The sequence below is a fragment of the Varanus komodoensis genome, unplaced genomic scaffold, assembly GCF_004798865.1.
Source record: "Varanus komodoensis strain SLA01 unplaced genomic scaffold, ASM479886v1 scaffold1, whole genome shotgun sequence".
In the NCBI taxonomy this organism is placed as follows: domain Eukaryota; kingdom Metazoa; phylum Chordata; class Lepidosauria; order Squamata; family Varanidae; genus Varanus; species Varanus komodoensis.
Window position 1 is genome coordinate 58,097,039 of NW_025335268.1, and position 23,836 is coordinate 58,120,874.

Genomic DNA, 23,836 nt, shown 5'->3' on the forward strand with positions numbered 1-23,836 from the left:
AGAGGAGAGACCAGCTCTACCGAAGGAGCAATCCTGTCGAGCTCGAACATTGAGACAGTAGTGCCCGGCGAAGGTGCAAGGGTTCGCCCAAGTAGCGGCTCGGCAGACATCATCAATCGGGACCCCGGATGCGAATGCAGACAAGGTTGCAACAGCTCTAGCAGAATGGCCTTGAAGAACTGAAGGCAGTTCGAGCTTAGCTAATTGATAGCATAAGACTATAGTGTGGACTATCCACTTAGAAAGTCTCTGTGGAGTGACTGGATCGCCCTGATCCCTAGCAGAATATTTGATGAATAATTTATTGGATCGTCGAATAGACTCCATTCGCGATTGGTAGAAGGCTAAGCAACGGCGAACATCGAGTGAATGCAAAGATCTTTCCAATGGAGTCGACGGTGACGGAAAAAAGGCAGGCAGCACAATGTCTTGTCCCGTATGGAAAGGTGTAGACACTTTAGGCAAAAAAGATGGGTCGAGGTGTAAAACGACCTTCTTCCTGTGAAAGTTTAAATAAGGAGGGTCTATGCGAAGAGCACAAAGTTCACTGGCCCTCCAGGCTTAAGTGACAGCTACAAGAAATGCCGTCTTCCAAGAGACCAATCGAAGATCCACCGTCACCAAAGGTTTGAAGGGGGCCTTCACAAGGGCCTGTAGAACTACAGAGAGGCTCCATGTGGGCATAACCGGTCTAATTGATGGGTTAAGATTATATAGTCCCTTCAAAAATCTTTTGAGGATAGGATGAGAAAACAGAGGTGATCCGTCGACTAAGCCACGGTAGTAGGCTATTGCGGCTGTATATACTGTAATGGATGACGGCTTCAGTCCGGAATGGTGCAATTCCAGGAGGAACTGAAGAATCTGTTGAATGGATGAGAAGAATGGAGAGAATGAACGTGACTCGACAAAGGTGGAAAAACGTTTCTATTTAGCCTTATATGACTTCCTTGTGGACGGCTTTAAGGCAGAGTCAATGATATGCTGAATATCAGGGTGTAAAAACGTTGGATTCGGATTCAACGGGTCTTGTCTTGAACCGGATAGTACAGAGAGACCAGAGAAGGGTTAACCACCCGAGTCATTGGGTTCGACAATTGAATCCGAGGTGGTCGAAGTCATCGTCAGTACCGACGGATTAGTAGAAGCTGTCGGATTCGTAACTTTCGAAACCGTCGTCGGCACCGATGGAACGTCAATCATCGAATTCGCCACGCTGTTGGGTTCAATGAGAGCAAATCCGGGTGGTGAAGTGTGCCGTCCACCTATGTTATAAGATATGGGAGTGATGGAAGATGAAGAAATTCCCTGCGAGAGATGTCAAGTAGTTTCACAAACCACGCTTGACGTGGCCACCAAGGGGCAACTAGTATCCCCGATGCTCGGTCGTGCACTATCTTTGCTATGACCCTCATCAGAAGAGGGATCGGAGGGAAGGCGTAGAATTTCATATTGTTCCAAGGGATCATGAATGTGTCCCCTAGGGATGCGTGTCCGATTCCCGCTCTCGAACAGTAAGCCTTGCACACCCTGTTCTGTTGGGTAGCGAATAAGTCCACGTTGGGAAACCTCCAGCGCCAGAAAAGGTGGTTGCGCGTACAGGGATCCAGTTCCCACTTGCGAGAGATGAACATGTGCCTGCTGAGAAGATCTGCCTGCACATTGTCTACACCAGCTAGATGAACAGCCATCAGCGTGATGTGTCTCCGGATGCACGAGTCCCAAATTTTCATAGAAAGCCTGGCTAGAGTCAGTGACTTTGTTCCCCCTTACTTGTTCAGATAAAAGACGGTAGCTATATTGTCCGAAGTTATCTGAACGATCTGATGATGAAGGATGTCCTTGAAAGAGCGCAGGGCTTTGAAAACTGCCAGTAGTTCTAGGAAGTTGATATGATTCGTGGATTCTAGACGATTCCATGTACCCTGGGTAGATAGGCCGGAGCATATCGCTCCCCATCCTAGAAGAGACGCATCGGTGCCAAGGGTTATTGTAGGAGGTCGCGCCCTGAAGGGGACTCCTATCGTAAGATTGGTCTGTTCCAACCACCAACGCAGAGAGTGAAGCACGGAAGTTGGGATCCGAATCAGTCTCGACTGTGGATCTCTTTGAGGATGGTACACCTTGTTGAAAAAGAGTTGCAGTGGGTGAAGCCGAAGCCTGGCATGTGGAACTACGGCAACTGAGGAAGCCATATGCCCCAGGATCCTCTGGATAGATCTCGCCGGGACCGTTTCCTCTCGTCGGATACGATGGATGTGGCGAGCAAGAGTCTGTTGTCTGTCCTGAGGGAGGAAGGCTTTTTCCAACATCGAATCCAAGCGGGCTCCAATGAAAGTGAGCGTCTGTGTCGGGAGAAGAGAAGATTTCTTGGTATTAATACATAGGCCTAGGCTATTGAGCAAGGCACAAGTTGTATGGATGGCCGCAAGGAGTCCTTCTCTGGACTGCGACACCAACAGCCAGTCATCGAGGTACGGATAAATTTGTATGCCCTGGAGGCGTAGGAAGGCACAGACAGGAGCCATGCACTTGGTAAAAACCCTCAGAGCCACAGCCAGTCCAAAAGGCAAAACGAAGGAAACGCCTGTAACTTGGGTGAATTGAAATATGGAAGTAGGCGTCCTTCAAGTCCAATGAGGCGAACCGATCCTCTCTCCTTAGCAACGGCAAAATGTTTTGAAGGGTAGTCATACGAAACTTTTTTGGTACAATAAACTTGTTTAAGTTCCGTAAGTCCAAAATCGGACGTAGACCACCATCCCGCTTAGGAACCGTGAAGTATCTGGAATAGAATCCGTGGAGTCCGTCAGATGGGAATACTTGACGAATCGCTCCTGTATGAAGAAGTTGATGTATTTCGTCGAGCAGTACCGGTGAACATGAAATGGACCGGATTGGACTCGATGGAGGAACGATGTCAAATTCTATTCGACAGCCGTGTTGAACGATGGACAATACCCACCAATCAGATGTGATGGACTCCCAAATGGGGAGTCAGCTTCGAAGCCGATCCCCAGATGAGAGGGGGGTGGGTATTGGTGGAGCATGAGGAATGGTTCGCCAGTCCCGTCAACGTTGCCTCCGATCGTCAAAACGACGGCGGCCTTGTTGGAAGCTTTGTTGGGGCTGAGGACGGCAGCGCTGCTGTTGCTGTTGCTGGCGGTGTTGTGGCTGCTGCCTCGGTTGATATGACTGCCTGTAGGATGGACAATTCCAGGACCACTTACGTCTGGCGTGGGACTGTATCTCCATCCTGCGTGCCGTCATCCTCGATTCATGCAGCTTCTTGAGCTTGTGGTTGGTGTGAGAATGGAAAAGCCCGGATCCATCGAAAGGCATTTCCTTGATCCGGCGCTTGGTTGCTTCTGGAAAATTACAATTCCGAAGCCATGCATGCCTTCGGAGAGAAACGGCACCAACCAAGGCCCGTGAGTCAGTATCCACGTGGTGCCTCGCCGTGGATAACTGCTGCACCGCGACCTGCATGGCTTCCTTAATCAGGACCTTCGCGAGGTCACCCTGGTGGTCCGGGAGGGTGGAGGTGACGTTGTGCAGGCGCTGCATAATCAAGTATTGATACCTCGCCAACATCGCCTCGTAATTTGATATACGGAGCCCCAGGCCTGAAGCAGCGTAGACTTGCCTAGCCAGGGAGTCTATTTTTCGGCCCTCTTTATCCCTCGGTGCCGTGTGCCCTCTCGCCTCTCTGCCCTGCAAGGATTCGACGACCACAGAGTTTGGTTTGGGATGTTGGAGGAGGAAGGGGATGTCCTCCTTCTGAACCCTGTACATCGACTCATATCTCCTGGACGTCGGCTGAGGATGTGATGGCAGGTCCCAGGGCTGCGTCATTGCCTGCCACAAGGTGGTTATGAGCAGCAGGACAATGGATGTCGATTGCTCCCTGCAGACGACATCATAGAACTTGTCCGTCGTCGATCCTGGGCGCTGGGCAGCGTTGATGTCCAGGGACTGGACAAGTCTAGACATCAGCTCCGCGAAGGAGATGTGGGACTCATCAGGCAACGCAGGACCCTGGGATGTCACAGTGACGTCCGGAGAGGTTGAGTCGACCTCCGAGTTGGCCGAATCGGCACTGTAGTAGGGTGGGGCCGAAGATGATGACTCCACCGGGGAGAAGGAGCGGCTGCTTCCACCCTGTGGGGATCGAGGTGACGCCCGCCTTGGATCCAATGAGCACGGTTGGTCATGGGATGGAGGAGAGGATTGTGCCCTGGGAGCAGGGTAGTACCCTACGGAGAGTGGATCACCCCAAGTATGGTAGTAGGGGCGACACCAGCTCTCCAGATGTTGCTCTACAGAGCGGCTCCTCCGGCTCCCTGGTGGGGACAGTCCAACGTCCGCTTCCATTGTGACCGCAGGCATGGGTGTCGGTGACCTCGCCCTAGGAGGGGAGTCCTGGATTTCCCCATCGGATATTGAACCCCATAGAGTTGGAAGGGGTGCAGGCGGGAGGTCAACTGCACGGCAGGGAGACCTTTGAGGGGTAACCCGCATAGCCTCCTGGAGAACTGGTTCGGGCAGAGTCAGTACCGTAAGCGCCACCAGTACCGAGGGGCCCATCGGTTCCAAGTCCCAATGTAGGGGACGGTCCGGACGGTCCAAATTCCTGAGTTTCTTGGGAGGCTTGGAGACCTTCTCCTTCCTGGCCTTTTTATGGCCTGCCGACTTCTCGGATTCGGCATGCTTCCGCTTTTCATGCTTCTTTTTAGGTGAAGCAGAAGGAGCCACCGAAGCAGACGCACCTTCATCCGAAGGCCGTGAGGGTGGGGCCACAGAAGCGGAGCCAGGTTTTGGGACGGCAACAAGCGGGTCTGATTGCATCAGAGCCCGATCCCAAAGGAGTCTCCAGAGGCAGTTTTCGCGGTTCTTCCTGGCCTGCTTGGAGAAGGCCAGGCAATGCGCGCATTTATCCGTCCTATGCCCCTCTCCCAGGCAGAAGAGGCATAGGTTATGCGGGTCAGTTGGTGCCATTTTTGACCCGCAGTCCGCGCATTTGCGGAAAGCCGCTCGCTGCGCCATCGCAGAAGAAGAAGAAGAAGAAGAAGAAGAAGAAGAAGAAGAAGAAGAAGAGAGGGATAGTGCAGAGGGTAAGTATATGTATATATATTTTTGGTTTTTTTTTTTTTTTTAGATAGATAGATCGAAAGAAGAAATAACAAGACAAAAACTATGAGGAACAATGAACTGGGAGCAAGGAGAAGAAAAAACTGGGAAAAAAGGACAATCGAGAGCAAGGTAACAGTCGAAGCGAAAGTCGAAAGCAGCACGAGGCACATCGGATGGCGATCGCAAAGACTGAACAAAATGGCGGACACTATGCTCTTTATAGGCCACAGGGGGGAGGGGGAGCGGAGCTTCCTGCGAAAAACTGTTAGCTGTCAATCTTCCAGCCACAGGCACTGCGCAGGCGCAGTACCCCATATATGTGACGCAGAGAGGCCACGACGAAGAACAGAGCTTGTGTATCTTCACAAGCAAAGAGGTTTCTTTATCTTCGGACTTTTAACAGTCCTGAGATTATGAAAAAGCCAAACAACTCATTTCTTTTTCCATGTCTTGAAAAAAGAACACAAGCCACTAAATATAGCACAAATCCACCTGCCTTGTATTATGCCAACCTACTTCCAATTTGAAAAATGACAGTGTCACAATTTTGCTGGAAGCCTGGACTCCAACTTAATCTTGTGATTACTGGGGATTGCTTTATACAGAGACACATCACCACCAGATACCCTTACCAGCCAGAAAGCCATTTTATTATAGGTCTCAGGGGCTGAGCCTAGGGCCTCTTTGCAAATACAAATTATGAATTCTGCCACTGAGCCATGGCTCCTCTCCATGCACAGTGTACTGAGACATTGTGTGGTGAACATTCTGAGCAATGTCCTTTTGAAGCAGTAGCAAAAAAAGCGGTATAATTCATGAGCAGTTATTGTGGTTGGTTACTCTGCAACAACATCCTTCAGCTACATTTGTTGGGAAATACTTTAATTTCCTTGAATGAGCCAGACAAGTTACTGGAGCTTATCTGGAGTTCAAGGTTTTGCTTTGTATAAAAGATTGATAGTACACGACTACTAGGACTTTGGGCCTTATGAAGCTTGTAACATTGGGATAATTTATTTGAAAGCGTCATCCTTTTGAAGAGCTTAATGCTTCTGCATCAGTCAGTAATAGCCTCAGTACAATGCCTACTTTTCAGGAGATAATTATTCTGAAGGCACTAACTTGCCTTATGAAAAACTTGATACACTTGATTGGAATATTCAATGGCCCTTCAGCTAGCACCATCTTTGAGCATGTTATTTTTCCTCATGTTTCAAATAAGATTATCTGTTACACCTCTACCTTCTCATGATGGTGTTCTTTAGCCTCACTTATGAAGTAAACGAATGCTTAAACAAAAGATGGCACCACCAAAACTCCACTTCACTTTCTCCATCACTGTCTCAATCTCACCCCCATCCCAACCTTTTCTTGCAGTTCTCTTTGGATGTCACTGCTCAGTCAGATCCTACTTGTATAATATAGTTACATCTGCTTCATATCACTTCAACTTTCAGGGTAACTTACCAGGGAAAAACTCAGTACTTTCCCTACAAGTATATTAATATTAACATTTGTGAATAATGAGCTAGTGTTCTGTCTTGCAGCAGTCACAGAAATATGGACAATATGAGAAACCACTGTGGATTTCTATTACTAATTCTTAATACTAGGAAGTAGAACTTTATCTCTGTCACACTAACTCGAAATGCTCTCATGCCAGTTCAGGCTCACAAAGCTGTTAATCTACTTTAGTTTGCTTGACTGAGTTGTCCACTTCATTTCCCATTTAACTGCCAAGTTAACAAACATTCAGCTATCATTACTTCAGTTCAAGTTATTTAAATATTTAGAATTGCCTATATATTGTAATATTCTAAGAAGTATTAGCACTTCTAATTTATTTTTGTTCATATTTTATTTCTAGTAGTAACATACAGATTAAGGTTGTAAGTCCTGAGATGCCATATATAAGGGATTGCATATAAAAGTCTTAAATAAATAAATAAATAAATAAGGTGATGGCTCCAAATATTTTAATAGCAGAGGAATCACACCCAAAAAGACTGAAAAAGGAGGGTTAATTTGTTTTTTGAGGTTTTTTTAAGCTAGTAGGTGAAATAGCATGTGTCACTAAGAGTACAAGGGCTAATTAACAGCTCTAGATAGACCAGAGAGCTGCGGGTGCAAATCAGAGCCTCAAATGGGGAATCCTGTCCAGCACCTAGGAAGAGTAAAAAATAACTTTCCATTTTAGCCTGAGTTTCTAGTATATATAAAAGATCTACTATGTTCATTATGCTCTGTAGTAGTAGTGGTTAGAATTCTGGCTTATTTGTTCTGCCATTTTATACTAATGGATGTTTAACCAGGAGACTACCCTTTTTTGATTGACTAAAATTTGCCAAGTCTTTGCTTTCTAGATTTGGTAAGCTTTAGTCATCACCTCTAACACCAAATGTTATAACTCAAAATTACTTTTAATTGGATCAACAACCCTTCACTTCTTCAGGTTGCATGCCTGTTTCAAGAGTACCCTGGAATGGCAATCAAGCAATCAAATAAATATCCTTCTCATCACAGGTCCATGACTGAAAAATATTTCGTATAAAGGATTTCTGAAAATTAAATGTGTTAACACAAAGGTTGAGGCATAGGGTTCATGCAGCCCTTTAAAAGAAAATAAGTTTTCCTTATGACTGAAATTAACTACTTAAAGAAGATGCTAAAATTAGGAAAAAGGAGTGAGCAGAACTCTGACCCCATAAAGTGGTTCTGTTATATACCATCATTAGGTTAGTTATACTGGTTGAGAAAGCCTTCTTGCTGTAGAGCAGGTATGAACAACCTGTGGCCCTCTAAATCTTTTGGTCTATAGCTCCCACCATCCCTCACCATTGGCTTTGCTGGCTAGGGCTGATGGGAGCTGCAGTTCAAAACATCTGGAGGGCAATAAGTTGCCCAGTCCTACTATAGAAAAAGAATCTGAACTCAGGTTTAATTATATTTAGAAGGTCCATATTGCCATCGGAGGGCAGTATTTGCTATGCATAAACATGATTGAAAGTTTTTTCCCCCTAGACAGACAGGGGAAAAATAGTAAGACTATTTTGAGGTATTTAAACACATCTATATTGTCCTTACATGTCAGGTCAATATTAATTTACAAAGTACAAATATTTGTTATGTCCATTAACTCATAGACTCACAGAAAAGTAGAATTGGAAGGGACCAGAAGGCCATTGGGTTCAACCCCCTGCTATTGTAGGACACTGAGATATACCATCCCATTCAGATGACTGTTCAGACACTTTTTGAATGTCTCTAGTGAGGTAGAGCCGAGCCCTCGAGTGAGCTAGAACCTACAAGTCTGTTATTCTATGCCCTGCACTCTGGAATGAATAAAACGAGATCTTGTCCTTCCTCTTTGTGACAGCCTTTCAGGTGCTTCTAGAGTGCTATCATATCACTCCTCAGTCTTCTCTTCTTGAGGCTGAACATGCCCAGTTCTCTGCCTTTCCTCACAGGGCTTTGCCTGCAGTCCCTGAATCATCCTTGTTGCCTTCCTCTGTACTCTTTTTAGGATTTCTACATCTTATAAAAACTTAGATGCCCAGAACTGCACAGAGTACTCCAGGTGAGGTCTGACTAGTGCTGAGTATAGTGGAACTAGCACTTCACATGTTTTGGAAGTGATGCTTCTGTTAATGCAACCCACAACAGCATCTGTCCTTTTTGCAACTGGATCACATTATCGGCTCATATTTAGCTTGTGATCTACAACAACCCCAAGATCCTTCTCATTTGCAGTACTGTTGAGCCAAGTATTTCCCATCTTGTAGCAATGCAACTGATTTCTTGTTCCTAAGTGGAGAACTTGGCATTTGTCCCTATTGAATTCCATTCCGTTGTTCTGTTGCCCAGCATTCTAACCTATCAAGATCACCCTCTATCTTATCTCTGCCTTCCAGGGTTTTTGATATTCCACCCAGCTTTGCATCATCTGCAAATTTAGTTATCTTTCATTGTACTTTCTCATCTAAATCATTAATTTAAAAAGTTGAAGAGTATCAGTCCCAGTATGGAACTCTTTGGCACCCCTCTTGTCACCTCTCCCCAGTTTGAGAATGTGCCCAATTTTGCAGCCAATTGTGGATCCACTTAAAGGTTGCACTATCTACGCCACTTTTTGCCAGTTTGGTAATCAGAATGTCATGGAGCACTTTGCCAAAGGCTTTGCTAATGTCTGGATAGATTATGTCCATAGCATGCCTGCAGTTCATTTGGGAGGTTACCCAGTCAAATAAAATGAAGTCCTCTCCAATTTATGGTAACCCTATGAATGAATGCTGTCCAACACGTCCTGTCCTTGTTAGTCCTCCTGCTGATCTCTTGTGTTCAGATATGCTAACTCTGAAATTAGATTAAATATAAAAGCAGAGAAACAAAGTAACTTTTTAAAAGTGATATAAAAATGATGGTAGTATATGAAAAACAACTGTATAGTAACTGCAATTGTTCTAAATGATTCAGTGGGACATTTCTTTCCATTAGCTTTGTAGCATCTAGAACATGGGTGCAAAGCAGGGTGTGAAGCAGTAACACTTCAATGTACAAAAGTATGCAATTGGACTTTAAACTTTACCAGCATTTATTTGGGGTAAACACATAAAACAAACAAACCTTCTGAAAAAATCTTTAGGGCTTCCTGGACATAGAACCTTGTATAAACTAATGGGTAGTATCCCATTAGTGCCTCAGTGCTAGTGTTAATGATGTTGTACAAGTGTAAGACAACTTAACTAGCACTTGTGGCAATTTGTCACTGCCCTATCAAGTGCTAGTTATATTGCACAGGCACTGATTTCTGCTATTGCAATGACATTAGTGCAAGTGCAAGTGCTGAAACATTGGATACTATCAATGAAATTAAACAGATCTATATATTTGGAAGACCATCAGTTAGAAATAATTCATTACATTTTTTTATTGAGACTGGTCACATTTCAGAATTATGCAACAAATATACCTAACTGTACAGATGAAACATTGGGAAAAGGTTATAGACTGATGTATATTGACAGTTGATGCGCAAAGCTTGTGTGTATGTATGGAGGCCATATGTCCTGAGTGAATCTGTGTACAAATTCATGGTTAGTCCTAAATGAAAATATACACTGAAAATAGTGTTGGTCTTGATTGATGTAAGAATGAAAGGAAGATCTGCATTCAAAATGAATTAGAGCTTTTCAGTATATTTGTCCTTTTCGATGTAAAATTATCAGTTAAATATTGCTCTCTGATTATTTATTAAGATAAATGTTGTGCAGTTTAACATTTAAGCTATAATCCTAATTACACAAAGTAACAAGACCCACTGAATTCGTTAGTATTCATCTCAACAAATAAATACATAGGACTGAGCTGTTAGCTTCCACAAAAGGCAACAAGCAGTAGTTGTTCTGTGAATAACCTAAGGTCTACCCAACCCAGGGTGTGCAGCCACTCCCTCCCCCTCAGTTCTCCTAAGTGTATCCTGGAGTCACATGGCAAAACTGACTTGCTTCCTCCTCCATGTCATGACTCATTTTGTTTTCCATGACACCTTGGAGGAGTGTCTGAGGTGACAAACTTTTTTCCCCCCTGAAACATTTGGCCTTCACACAAAAATATTTTAGGGAAGGGGTTCTTTCACAAGTGCACACCTGCACTCTTACGGAAGTCTGAAAAGAGACAGTTTCCCCAAGGCAATATCTAGGAAGGTACCTCCTAGCTGTACTAACCTTGGACATTGAGCCAGACAAACAGCTTTCTCTCCAGTTTTGTTTGGTGTGACAGCTGTTAAAAGGTGAGCTGTCAAGCCAAACCAAAGGAAAAAGTGATATGTGCTTGCAAAAACAAGCTGGTGGAATTTACATTTGTAGGTGCGCACATTGGAAAGATTGTGCATGTGTGTGTATGCGCATTTGTGTATGCGCATACACACACATGTAAAACAGTGTACTGATGCTATTTTACCTAAGCAGTGTCTTCTACTGTTCATACCTCTTATGCAATAAAACAGACTTTCACTAATGCATTTCCTATAAAATACATTTGTTTTCAGTGTTGTTCCTAAGTTAAGACATATGAAAGCTTGCCTATGTTAGTGTTAGGTATGGGTGTTGTAGAAAACTGCTATATATAAACATACATTCACAATACTTACAAAATCCATAGTGACTGCTATAGATTACAGGCTAAGCATAGTTTACAGCATCATAAGCTAATGCCAGTACAACCTGCAATGAGTCTTGGGCTGCCATATTCTCCCTTCCTTCCATGTAGCCAGCAGTAATGTTTGTTTCCAGTTTTGCTTACCTGGAGTTTGCCATTTCATCCGAATAAACTAACATTAACTATGGCTTTCAAGCCAAATTAAAAAAACAGGTTATCAAACTGTCTGTTTCAAGAAGTCACAGGTAATCACATTTAGGCCGCATTCACACATAATTATAAGTCATACTGGAAACCATGCAGGCATGACTTTTCCATACGTGTGAATGCAGCATCCAATGAGGGAGAGGCAAGTGAAGCAGGCAGGGGCAGTGCACCCAGGGATCAATTCTGAGTTTCAGTGGCTGATGAGATACATGCCACCATTTGGAGGGTAGATGGAGAAGCATGGATACCTTGCATGCATAGAAACCACATGAATGTGTGAACCCAGGACACAAGGTAGGATACTATGCCTCACAATAATCACGTGACATTGTTTAGCAATATGTGCTGGCAGACCCTTATTGTTTAGACAAAACAACCAACTTGTTATGCAAAAGCAGAAGTTCGAAAACTGCTCAATGCAAGATTTGTAGGATAAGAATAGGGGAGGCACATGAGATTTATGCTTACTGCAGCTTACTTTACACTAAACCATAGTTTTGTGTGAAATATGAATGAAGCCTGTACATAGGCAGTGCTAACATTGTATTTCTTTTCCTAACTAGAAAATAGCATGGATTGAATACTAACAAATTTAGTATTTGTTAGTACTAAACAAAGGGAAATGAGTATATTTTCTCAAGGATGAAAATCTGCCACTCACATTATCTCAGTTTAGAATTCCAAACATCAGTGTCAAGGTCCCTTCTGGCTCATCTATGGACCACTTTGCTTCTCTTAGTCTAGAAAAAATGGGCTTCTATTTTAGAGCTTATAAAAACATTACACTGTAGTGTGAAGGTTCTCATAACTACAAATCATGAAAACAGGTGGATCTATTTATAGCCATGAGAAAAAAGGAGAAATGTTCCTGAACAAGTGTTTGAAAAGATAAACTAAAATACTGTCAAAGAGAGCTTATTCTAGTCAGAAAGGCAGTACTGAGGCTGAGGGCACACGTTGTTATAGATACATTAAGATTTTGTTTTGTTTTACTATACAATTGGCCTATCATCCTTCACGTTAATTATGCCTTTATTGCATAGGCTATCAATAGTCCCATTAGAATGATGAGATTTATAGATTTCATAATATTTTGGGGAAAACATATACTTGCATATACTATATAAAACTCAGGGATCCTATTTTACATAGATCTATGTATCAGAGTCTCTTAAAACAATTTAAACTCTAAAACTTCAGCACCTCAGATATAACATCAAGTGGGTTTGACCTGGGTAAAGGTTTTAGTAAGTTACCTGGCAGGCAGCTATATATTTTCAGTTCTCGGAGCAAACAACATTCCAAGGGATATCTACCTATGAATAATTGACCTGGTGTATATATATATCCAAGGGAGCCTGCAAGTTCTTGGCTGAAAAGGTATTTAAATGGAAGACTTATTTAGGCCTCACTGTAGGGTAAAACAAAAAGCTCAAGCTGGATCATGGCAAATGTATGATATCAGCAATGAGGAAAAGGTTCTTCAGTATTTGCCAAAACTGTCAGAATACCTCTGACTTCTAGATGCTTGGGATAGATAGCTAGCTAGACAGACAGACAGACCGACTGACCGACCAAGAGACAGACTTTATTATGGTCAAAGACCAGCTCAATTTGAGTAAATGAATAGATTTTAAAAGGAAAGAAAATACATTAAAATTAACTGTCATAAAATCCCAGTCAGATTAGTAAGCACTTCAACACAATGTACTATTTCTATAATTCATATCCATCATCTTGAGAAAGTGGCATTCCCAAACTTTATCTTTCATCCGGTTAAGTAGAACCACACTCCCTCAGGTTCCTTCTTCCTATCGTGGCTGCAAAGAATTTAGTGACGCTGTATGTTAGCCTCAGATTAGTGTCAGACAGCAAAATATAGACATACTGTTGTCCCATATGGCTCGGAAAGCAATTCATCAGTGGGAAAATGAGTGCATGCGCATATCCCTATAACATGTACACCACAGCAGGACATGCTCTGCAGTTTCTATCTGTTTCATACCACAAATTCTTGGGATAAATAACAGGGTATCTTTCTTTACATCCTGTTCCTAAGCTTCTAGAGCAGGGATAGGCAACATGTGCGCTTTGTTGTTAAGCTGACAAACTGTCCTGGACACCACCACAAAATGGCTTTCCTGGGAGGCGGCATGACACAAAAAACCCACAGCAGAAGTGGCATATGAATCCTAACACACTAAACCACTCACAGTTTTCAGCACCAAGAGAAGTATATTTCACAGAAATCCCAGCTGTCCATAGGAAAATGTGTTAATGTTTTTTAGAAATTGGAAGGGATAGGTTACTTTGGCTGGCATCAAGAAACATACCTGGGTTACACTGATGCCCATGAGTACAATTTTGCCAGCCCTAGTTCTAGTGTTATTTGGTTGTCCGCTCCAAGAAACAGAACATTGTATTAAATGAATTTTCGACCAGACTCAGAAAGTTATTAGTATTCTATGTGCCTTACCAGAGTGAGCAGCACTTTTAAAAAAAGGAAATATGAATTACTTTAGAACATGAATACATTAGCAAGCTTTAGAATTTCATTCAGGCATTCTCACATACTACTTTGAAGAGAAACTTCATGTGCCATGCTTTTTTATCTTTTCAATGTTTCCATTTCTATGCTGCAATGCAAGTTTTATTATTGTTATTGTTGTTAATAGATTCAAGGGAAATCTGAAGGCTTATTTAGAGCTGGGGCATGAGAAACATAGGAGAAAAAGCTTGAAAAGCCCAACTGATCTAGGCTTGACTAGATACTCACTCTGTCACATAGCTCTTCAAATGTGAAGTCTGCAATGGTTCCACACGCTTTATTCACTCTCAGCTCTCTGCCTTGTACTTTTAAAATCCTTGGTCTAGTTACTATGGGAACATGAACAAAGACTCAATCTTGTCTGGATAATTACTATAAAACTCATCTCTTACAGATAGGAAATGCATAGCTTGATGAATAATAGCACATGATTCAACACATAAATTAGACAAAATGCTGATACAATGACTGCCACTTGAGTATGGCATCAACCCATATACAGCAGTGGAACTTATTAATTGGTCAGTGGAGATTGGGCATTGTGTTCTAAATGTATTCTCTTTCAAGAGAAATTAACTTACGTACAATCATTTTGTTTTTGAGCCAGCTCATCAAACAACTTATCCATGACAGCCTCCACATCAGCTTCACTTGTGCTACAGTGAAAAGAATAATAGAATATGAAATTAATAACACTTGAAGCCAACATCAAACATCTGCCTGAGCTTGCTTAGCTTTTTGCCCATAAAGAGAGAGAGAGAGCGCGCGCGAGTGAACGAACAGGATGTTATGTTGTAAATACAAACATTAGATTTAGAATACACTTAAAAGCAGAGAACATTAACTCTCAGGTAGATGATTCTGTTTTATTTACATACATTGAAAGACTTCTGTGTTTCAAGCTGTTTCCATTAATGAGGAAATGTGGGCAAGGCCAACAGCGGCTATATGCGCACAGAGAGATGCAAGCTCCTGTCTACATCTTGCATATGAGAATAAGAGGCAAACGCGGGTGGGCATCTGAATGGAATCCCTTTGGATTTCTCTTTTTCCCCTCTTTCTCTCTCCTCTATATACATACATAGAAATACTTCACTACCTTGAAACAACTGCTCCGATAAATTCAGTGACATTTATTGATATGTAAACATGCTTATGATCATATTCTGCATCACCAGATTTGACACAGTTAAAGGCTTTCTCAATTTTGAATTGATTGGCAAGCATATAAAATCTTCATTCTAGGATTTGGATTCTTGCAAAGTCATGTAACAATTTTGGTTATCAGGACTATAAATCACAGAAACTTTTCAGTTCTCATTAAAAGTCATTACAGCAACTGTTTCAGTAATACTCTTTCCCAATTTACAATTCAAGAATGAAAACTGAAGAGTGGAACACCTTGATGGCTTTGCAGCAAATGGGACAGCATGTGCATGTTAACAACAAACAATGTAAATAAAAATATATAATATGCTCTTCAGTGTTTGGACATTAACAGTTGTAGCTATTAAAATTATCCAGCCGGATCTCAGGTATTGTATAGATTTTTGGAACTTCAGGCGCAGCAATTTATTGGGGAATAAATTGTAGCAAACGGGCCTCAGCTATCTATACAGCAAAATGGAATAAGGTTCAAGGATGCATTGTACTATGTAAGGTTCTAAGGGGGGGAACATATTGATGCATGTGCTTCCTATATTCAATTAATGTTGTTGTTGTTAGTCACGATGTCGTGTCCGACCCATTGCGACCCCATGGACAACATTCCTCCAGGCCTTCCTGTCCTCCACCATCCCCCGGAGTCCACATAAGCTCACACCAACTGCTTCAGTGACTCCATCTAGCCACCTCATTCTCTGCCGTCCCCTTCTTCTTTTGCCATCTATTGTTCCCAGCATTAGGCTCTTCTCCAGGGAGTCCTTCCTTCTCATTAGGTGGCCAAAGTATTTGAGTTTCATCTTCAGGATCTGGCCTTCTAAAGAGCAGGCAGGGTTGATCTCCTCCAGGACTGACTGGTTTGATCTCCTTGCAGTCCAAGGGACTCGCAGGAGTCTCCTCCAGCACCACAATTCAAAGGCCTCAATTCTTCGGCGCTCAGCCTTCCTTATGGTCCAGCTTTCACAGCCATACGCATTTTTGTTGGCAGGGTGATGTCTCTGCTTTTTAGTATGCTGTCTAGATTTGCCACAGCTTTCCTCCCCAGGAGCAAGCGTCTTTTAATTTCTTGGCTGCAGTCTCCGTCTGCAGTGATCTTGGGGACCAGAAAAATAAAATCTGTCACACCCTCCATTTCTTCTCCATCTATTTGCCAGGAAGTGAGAGGACCGGACGCCATGAGCTTAGTTTTCTTAATGCTGAGTTTCAAGCCAACTTTTGCGCTCTCCTCCTTCACCCACATCAAGAGGCTCTTTAGTTCCTCTTCACTTTCTGCCATTAGAGTGGTATCATCTGCATATCTGAGGTTGTTGATCTTTCTCCAGGCAATCTTAATTCAAACTGGTGATTCATCTAGCCCCGCCTTTCACATGATGTGCTCTGCATACAAGTTAAATAGGCAGGGTGACATTATACAACCTTGCCGAACTCCTTTCTCAATTTTGAACCAATCAGTGGTTCCGTGTTCAGTTCTCACTGTTGCTTCTTGACCCGCATATAGGTTTCTCAAGAGACAAATAAGATGGTCTGATACTCCCATCTCTTTAAGAACTTACCACAATTTGTTGGGATCCACACAGTCAAAGGCTTTAGCACAGTCAATGAAGCAGAAGTAGATGTTTTTCTGGAACTCCCTAGCTTTCTCCATGATCCAGCGTATGTTGGCAATTTGATCTCTAGTTCCTCTCCCTCTTCGAAATCCTGCCTGTACTTCTGGTAGTTCTCGGTCCACATACTGCTGAAGCCTAGCTTGTAGGATTTTGAGCATCACTTTGCTAGCATGTGAAATGAGTGCAATGGTGTGGCAGTTCGAACATTCTTTGGCATTGCCCTTCTTTGGGATCGGAATGTAAACTGACCTTTTCCAATCCTGTGGCCACTGCTGAGTTTTCCAAATTTGCTGGCATATTGAGTGTAGCACTTTTACAGCATCGTCTTTTAGGATTTTGAATAGCTCAGCTGGAATACTGTCACCTCCACTAGCTTTGTTGTTGCTCAGACGTCCTAAGACCCATTTGACTTCACATTCCAGGATGCCTGGCTCGAGGTCAGTGACTACCCCATCGTGCTTATCAGGGACGTTAAGCTCTTTCTTGTATAGTTCTATGTAATCTTGCCACCTCTTCTTAATCTCTTCTGCCTCCCTTAGGTCCCTGCCATTTTGGTCCTTTATCATGTCCATCTTTGCATGAAACGTTCCCTTCATATCTCCAATTTTCTTGAAGAGATTTCTGGTCCTCCCTATTCTATTGTTTTCTTCTATTTCTTTGCACTGTTCATTGAAGAAGGTATTCTTATCTCTTCTAGCTATTCTCTGGAATTCTTCATTCAATTCATTTCTCCCTTGCCTTTTGCTTTCCTTCTTTCCTCAGCTATATTCAATTAATATAACCCTATATAGAAGTTGGGGCTAGCCTAGGTTCTTTAACAGTTTTCTACTGGCTTGCCATTTTTAAAACCCAGGGAAGCACTCAAATTATGCCAGGAAGGTCCTCTGTATTCCATCATTAGGACAATTACTTTCCATGAAGCTGTAAGAGCTGTGATGCCTCAGTTATGGAAGGCATACCCTCAGTTATGGAAGGCAGCAGCCTGGCTGGCAGCAACACTGGCTCTTTTTGGCACCAAGGCCTGGCTCTTCACCCAAGCTGTTGGGTCTCAGTGACCATAGCTTGGTTTGACTGACCACAACTGATTTTATCCTAAATGGTGATTTATTTATTTTTTGGTGGTGGTTTAATGCTTTTATGTCAAATTGTTTTTCTTGATTTTATCTGCCTACTGAGATGTTTTGATACATAACAGGTTAGAATATTTAATAAAATAAAAAGATGTCCCCGTCTGTCATTTGAAATAGCATATTCCACCCAATTCTCTTGCATACATAAACTAGATTCCAAGATTTGTTGCCAGCACAGTGCTACTCATCTGCACATACAAATGTTCAACTATGGCTTGTTTTCATTAATTACTACTTTAAATGAAGCCTAGTTAAAATGTTTAAGGATTGGCTGCATTCTAGGGTGTGGAATTGCAGTTTGAAATAGATTACAAACCCTACTTATTTGGAACATGAGAATAATTTTAAGGTTGCTATTCTATACACTGCTATTCAGTGGGAATAAGGCCCACTGAAAAGCTTTCTAAGTACACATGTAAAGCAGGGTAGAGAATCTCAGACCCAAGGGTCAAATCCAGCCCTCCTCTTCCCAATATGGCCCTATAGACTTTTCCAAGACAATGCCCTCTTCTGCTAGCCACTCCCTTATCTACAACCACCCATCATGTGCTGGTTTCCCAGCTTTTGTGCAGTTTTGAAATTTCTCTCCTAAAAATTTCTCTCTTGGCAGTAACAATGTGAAACTAAAAAGTGTTAGCATTCTTTGTATCCTTCCCACTACAGTGCATTTCTCCAAAGCTTTCTGAAATGGAATTCAACTTTCAGAGTGGAAGAGGTTCAACACCAAATATCTCTATACATATGTGTTCTTTGGTTTGACTATAAATTTGGGGACTCAGCTAAGATACAAAGGTACAAAACCAGGGCTAGGTATTAACCATACTAAACATTTTTATTCTTTTAACTTCCTTTATCTTTTATTGTACACCACTTTGAAAGTTCCATACTGGAATATGTAGTGGTATATAAATTTTATTAATAAGACAAACAAATATGCCTGCACTACGCCATTATATCTGAAGTCATGAGCCTGGAATCTTTGCTCGGATTCTGAGAGTTCTCAGAAAAGCTTATTGATCCTCTCTCGCTTAGTAGAGTCCCCACTGCTCTGTGTTACACTCCAGAGCTTAGGGCAATGAAACAAGCTAGGAGACAATATAACACAAACAGAGAAAGACTGCTGATGAATGCAATTCAACACTGGTATATGATTAACATTTAGTCTACTTAGTGGCAGTGAAATCAGCAAAAAAGTGCTACTTCACTCCTACCATTGTGTACTTCCTCTGCTGATAGAGCATTTTCAATTAGTTCTGAGAGTATTGCACACTGGTCCAAAGGAGATGTTCCTACTCTTTGCAGCCTTCTCTGATCTTTGTGCTTGTCATTTTGAAGATAAAATTGCTTCCATCCATCAGCATGTTGACTTTACTGTTTAAGCAGTTTGGTTTCATATGGGTGTTCCGAATGCAGTCTTGTCCAATATTACTGTATGAATTTTGGTTAGTATGGCTCAAGAATGTGTACAACATGCTTGAATGAAAACATGCAACCATATGCACAGAGGATCTTTGCCTTTCTTGACTGGTGAAAGCTAGAGGGGAAGGGATAGCTAGTTGGACAGGGTGGTGATAAAAGCCTCCTTACAAGAAGCGGTGGTCCTAGGTCACCTGACAGGCAGCAGTAAGACCACTCTTTAAGACAGCATCCCTGATCTGGACAATGTGTACAATTATAGGACAGTTGCGCAAGGTCCATTAATGGGTGGTTTCTGACTAGATCCAGTTACTTGTGGATGAGACTGTTTTTCTGGATCCATTTTAGTCGGAGGTCAGATCCAGTTTTGGTATTGCGACTGCCTCTGATACCTTTATAACAATTTTTAAGGGAAAGAAACATGGAGTTTGTTTCTGTTAATGTTCCTTGATTTCTCAATTTCTCTAAGGCAGCTTCCATGACATGGAGTGTATTCTATCAGCTTTGGTTGGTAGACAAGTTGCAACTCTACTTAGATGGGAATAGCCTAGCATCAGTAGTCTACGTTTTGGTAAACTGTAGGTCAGATTACCTCCATTCAGCTAGTTATTGACAGGAATAGGTGATGTGAACATACAAGTCCAGTTTTGGTGCACCTGTACTTACTGCCAATTTGTTTCCAGGCAAATTCCAAGGTGCTAGTTTTAACCTATAAAGCCCGACATGCTTGGAAGTCCAATACATCAAGGACTGCCCTTCCCTGTATGAACCTCCCTGTTCCCTAAGGTCATCTTCAGAGGCCCTTCTCTGTGGTCCTCCTCCAAGAGAACCTTGGAAGCTTCAGGATCAGTCCCTTTCTGTGTTATCTCTTTCTTCATGCAATATGTCCCCAAGGATACTTGTCTGTTGTGGACACAGGCATCTTTTTGGTGCCACGTACTTATTTTCCTAGGCATTTAGGCATTAGTTATGGCCCAACTGTTGTGTTCTGCCTTTGTATTGTTCATTTTAAATTGTGAGAAGAGGAAGAAGTTGTGTTATATGTGGATAAACACATTCTCCATCTTCTAGAAAACACTAGTGAATGTTTTCCCATCCTGGTGCCCTTCAGATCTTTTGGACTACAAACCTAACATTCTAGACCAGGGGTCAGCAACCTTTAACATCAAAGAGCCATTTGGACCCGTTTCTCACACAAAAGAAAACACCAGGAGCCGCAAAACGCTTTTGACATCTAAAATGAAGATAACACTGCATATATCGTTTTTTACCTTAATGCTATGTATATCTTCATTATGATTTAGCTGCAGCTCTTGTTCAGTCACTAAAAACTGTTATTTTTAATCTTACATTATAAACTAGTAGGATTCCTTTCATATATTTTGACTGAAGAGTCAAAGTCAGTGCTCAAGGGCTGCATGCATTAAACAGCAAACCCCATAAGTTCATCAGCAGTAAAAGCAAATGAATCTACCCACGTATCATTAAATGTTTGGTTTTCTTCTTCGATTTATCCATGGTTAGCCTATGGGGGGGGGGGGGGGCTCAGTAAATCGGCTGTGCTGGAGATATAGGTGTGTTTAGTGACAGATTAGCAGATAAACAGTCAAGTACTGTGAATTGTGACAGGTCCCAAGCGCAGCTTCAGATGAAGGAGATTACATTGCGACAAAGAGAATCTTTTCAGCAGTGTTGTATAACTTGAGAGCCTGCAGGAAGCTTGTTTAGCAGAGGAATGTAGCAATTTACTTAACTAGCTGATTTACTTAACTAGCTAGCGCTGAGTTCCTGAGTGGAGCTTAGAGCAGATCAGCTGTGCCGGCACATGTTTTGACAACGGAGCCACAGCAGAGGGGTTCAAGAGCCACGTGCGGCTCCGGAGTTGCGGGTTGCTGACCCCTGTTCTAGACCATTGGCCATGCTGGCTGGGGCTAATTGGAGTTGAATGTCAAGCATCTGAAGAATACCAAGTTGGAGAAGGTAGGTCTAGAAGGTAGCAGTGAAGTCTGTGGGCAACAGGGACAGTGCTAGATACCAAAAATATTCAGGGCTCTGGCCCACAGGATAAATAAAATGCACACATTTCCATATGCTCACTATATGTTTTAAAGTGTCTCTCTGTGTTTGTATTTAGAGGACCCTATTTCCTAAGGACATTCTTATTTGTAAAAAGTAACAGATGTACAGCAGAGAGGACATCTTCAGGGTTAAAAAAATAATAATCAGGCAGTAAGATATATGGTGGGAGTGCAGGAAGTAAAGCCCATATGGGCAAAAAGTCAGTTAATCCAGCATGATTAGATGCAGTAGCAATAATCAGGCTCCCTGTACTTTTATTTCAGCCAGTTTTTATGGATAGGAAGGTGGTGGGGCATTTAGCTTTGGGGCTCCAGCCCTAGTCAGTATCCCCAATACTGCCTCTGGTGAGGAATTTCCTTAGCAAAGAGAAATGAGCAGGTTTTAGAAGAATCTGGAGTATTCATATTACTTTGACATTGTTATCAGCCACTTTTTATATCAGATGACAACACAACATCTGCATAGCTTGAAATCTGAACTACAACAATCTTTATTTTTAACTGCATATTTTGCTTTGAATTGTACATTTTGTATACGGTTTAGCACTGAAAATTTTAAAACCCTGATCAAAACAGAAGACACATGCCATTTCTGGTAGACCTAGTACCTGGGTGACAGCCTCTGAGACATTTGTATACCAGTCTACCCCTCTGTAGTTTCTCAGTAGTTAGAATGGACATCCAAACAGTGCCTTTTCATTCTTAGTGGAAACTTTTGCATCTTTAAGCTAAAGGGTATTACAAGGTTGAAGGCCTTGGTTAATATTGAGGAAAGGGGTGACCTGCTCAGGGTTCAGCCCACTGTTAGGCTCTAATTTACAGAGAACACATCAGCGTGAGAAATTTCTTTGTTTCTACAATAAATGAAAAGCCCTCCGTAACTTCTGTGGAGCTGTGTGGCACAACACAGAATGATGAGAAGAAATTCCAACTGATCCTCCTGCAAGATCTAGAAATGACAGATTCTCTGTCTGTCAGTCAGTCTCACAACAAGCTGTTTTAACCCTTCACAACCCAACTGCATTCCCCCAAATGCTAATATCTTCCCCTTCTCAATCCCGAGCCTTTCCCATATGACTGGAAAGTAAAAGTAGAGTCAGACAAGGTAGGTATAGAAGGGCCTGTTGTTGGTGCTCTTAGAATGATTTTATGGCTGGAATCCAGGATGGGAGGAGGCAGTTGCACCCTATGAGCCCATGCCACAAGCAGGACATGAGTCCAATAGTCGCTTCTGCCTTGTTTCCCAGCACCTGGTATTGAGAACAGCAGTGCCTCTGATACTGGAGGCAATGCATAGATATTAATGACTTCATAGTAATGCAGCCCTTCATGCCTCCAGAAGAGAGTTCTAAAACAGTACGAGCTGCAGCACAGGGGAAAAAGTGTTGTTGGGGTTTGTAAAATGATATTTGCATCCCAACTGTTTACTGTGAGTCCTCTTTTGAGGATTAATGGCAGGAAGCCTTTTTCTTAAACAATTTTTACCCTTCCTAAGCTTATCTTTAAAAGTTAAACATTTCCTGATTGGTAGTTTCATTTTCATTTCAATCACTTAAGTCAGCTGGGGTTCAATCTATCCTCAGCCCCTTCTCAAAACAGAGAAAATAAGTTAGCATCTTGCCTCTATCATAAAGTTCATTTTTTGTGATTATACTACTTCAAGAACACTGGAGTACTTTCCCCCATTTTAATTATTTTCTACATATTCCTTTATGCACATCTTTATTTCATGCATGTCTTTCAAACCATTATGAAGGACGTGTTTTTATTGGGACCCAGCAATAAATGTCACCCAGGGACTAGTTAATTCTCTACAAAGTGGCTTTTCATGACAGGAATTAACACTTCATATTGCAACACTGGCTTCTTACTTGTAAGGCTTTTATATGTTTTATAATATGCCTTATTTTGTGATGCTTCTCACACAATTAAAGAAAGAAAGAACAAAAGATAGATTTGTAACACTCTTTTGAAAGGAAAAGAAGGCTATTGGGGTATACTATTTTTATGTTGGATTCAGTATTTTATCTAGTCTTTTCTCTTTGTTTTATAAGTTCAGCAATCTCAGTAATACATTTCTTCAGCTTTCTTCTGTGGGGCTTCCAGGTACTCCAATATGGAATTAAAGTTAACATTAAAGGGGCCATTTCACCCCAAAAGCTGCTGGAATATCATACTAATAAAATTATTTTGATGCAAAACTGGATTCATTTTAAAATCAATCATTTATTTCCAGTTAGACCTTCAGAAGTGCTCTATTGGGCTACAATAGCAGTTTGATGTAGTAAAACAACAGTGTATAGGTGTTAATTCAAACAAAAGTACAGTTCCAGAAAAAAATGTACTAAGGATGCTGCTTCATTATTAATCGTCTGTTCATCTTTCATATTGCACAGTGGA

The 23,836-nt window shown here is 42.1% G+C and overlaps 1 protein-coding gene across 1 annotated transcript in view; it reads right to left on the reverse strand.

Annotated features, from left to right (window-relative positions):
- AFG1L (AFG1 like ATPase) overlaps positions 1–23,836 on the reverse strand; it is an 80,300-nt gene that overhangs the window by 13,976 nt on the left and 42,488 nt on the right. The window contains exons 9-10 of the mRNA XM_044421191.1: positions 14,630–14,700; positions 14,273–14,373 (exon numbers count right to left, since the gene is read on the reverse strand). Of these exons, the coding sequence (XP_044277126.1) occupies positions 14,273–14,373; positions 14,630–14,700 (172 nt within the window). The remainder of the gene's footprint in view (positions 1–14,272; positions 14,374–14,629; positions 14,701–23,836) is intronic.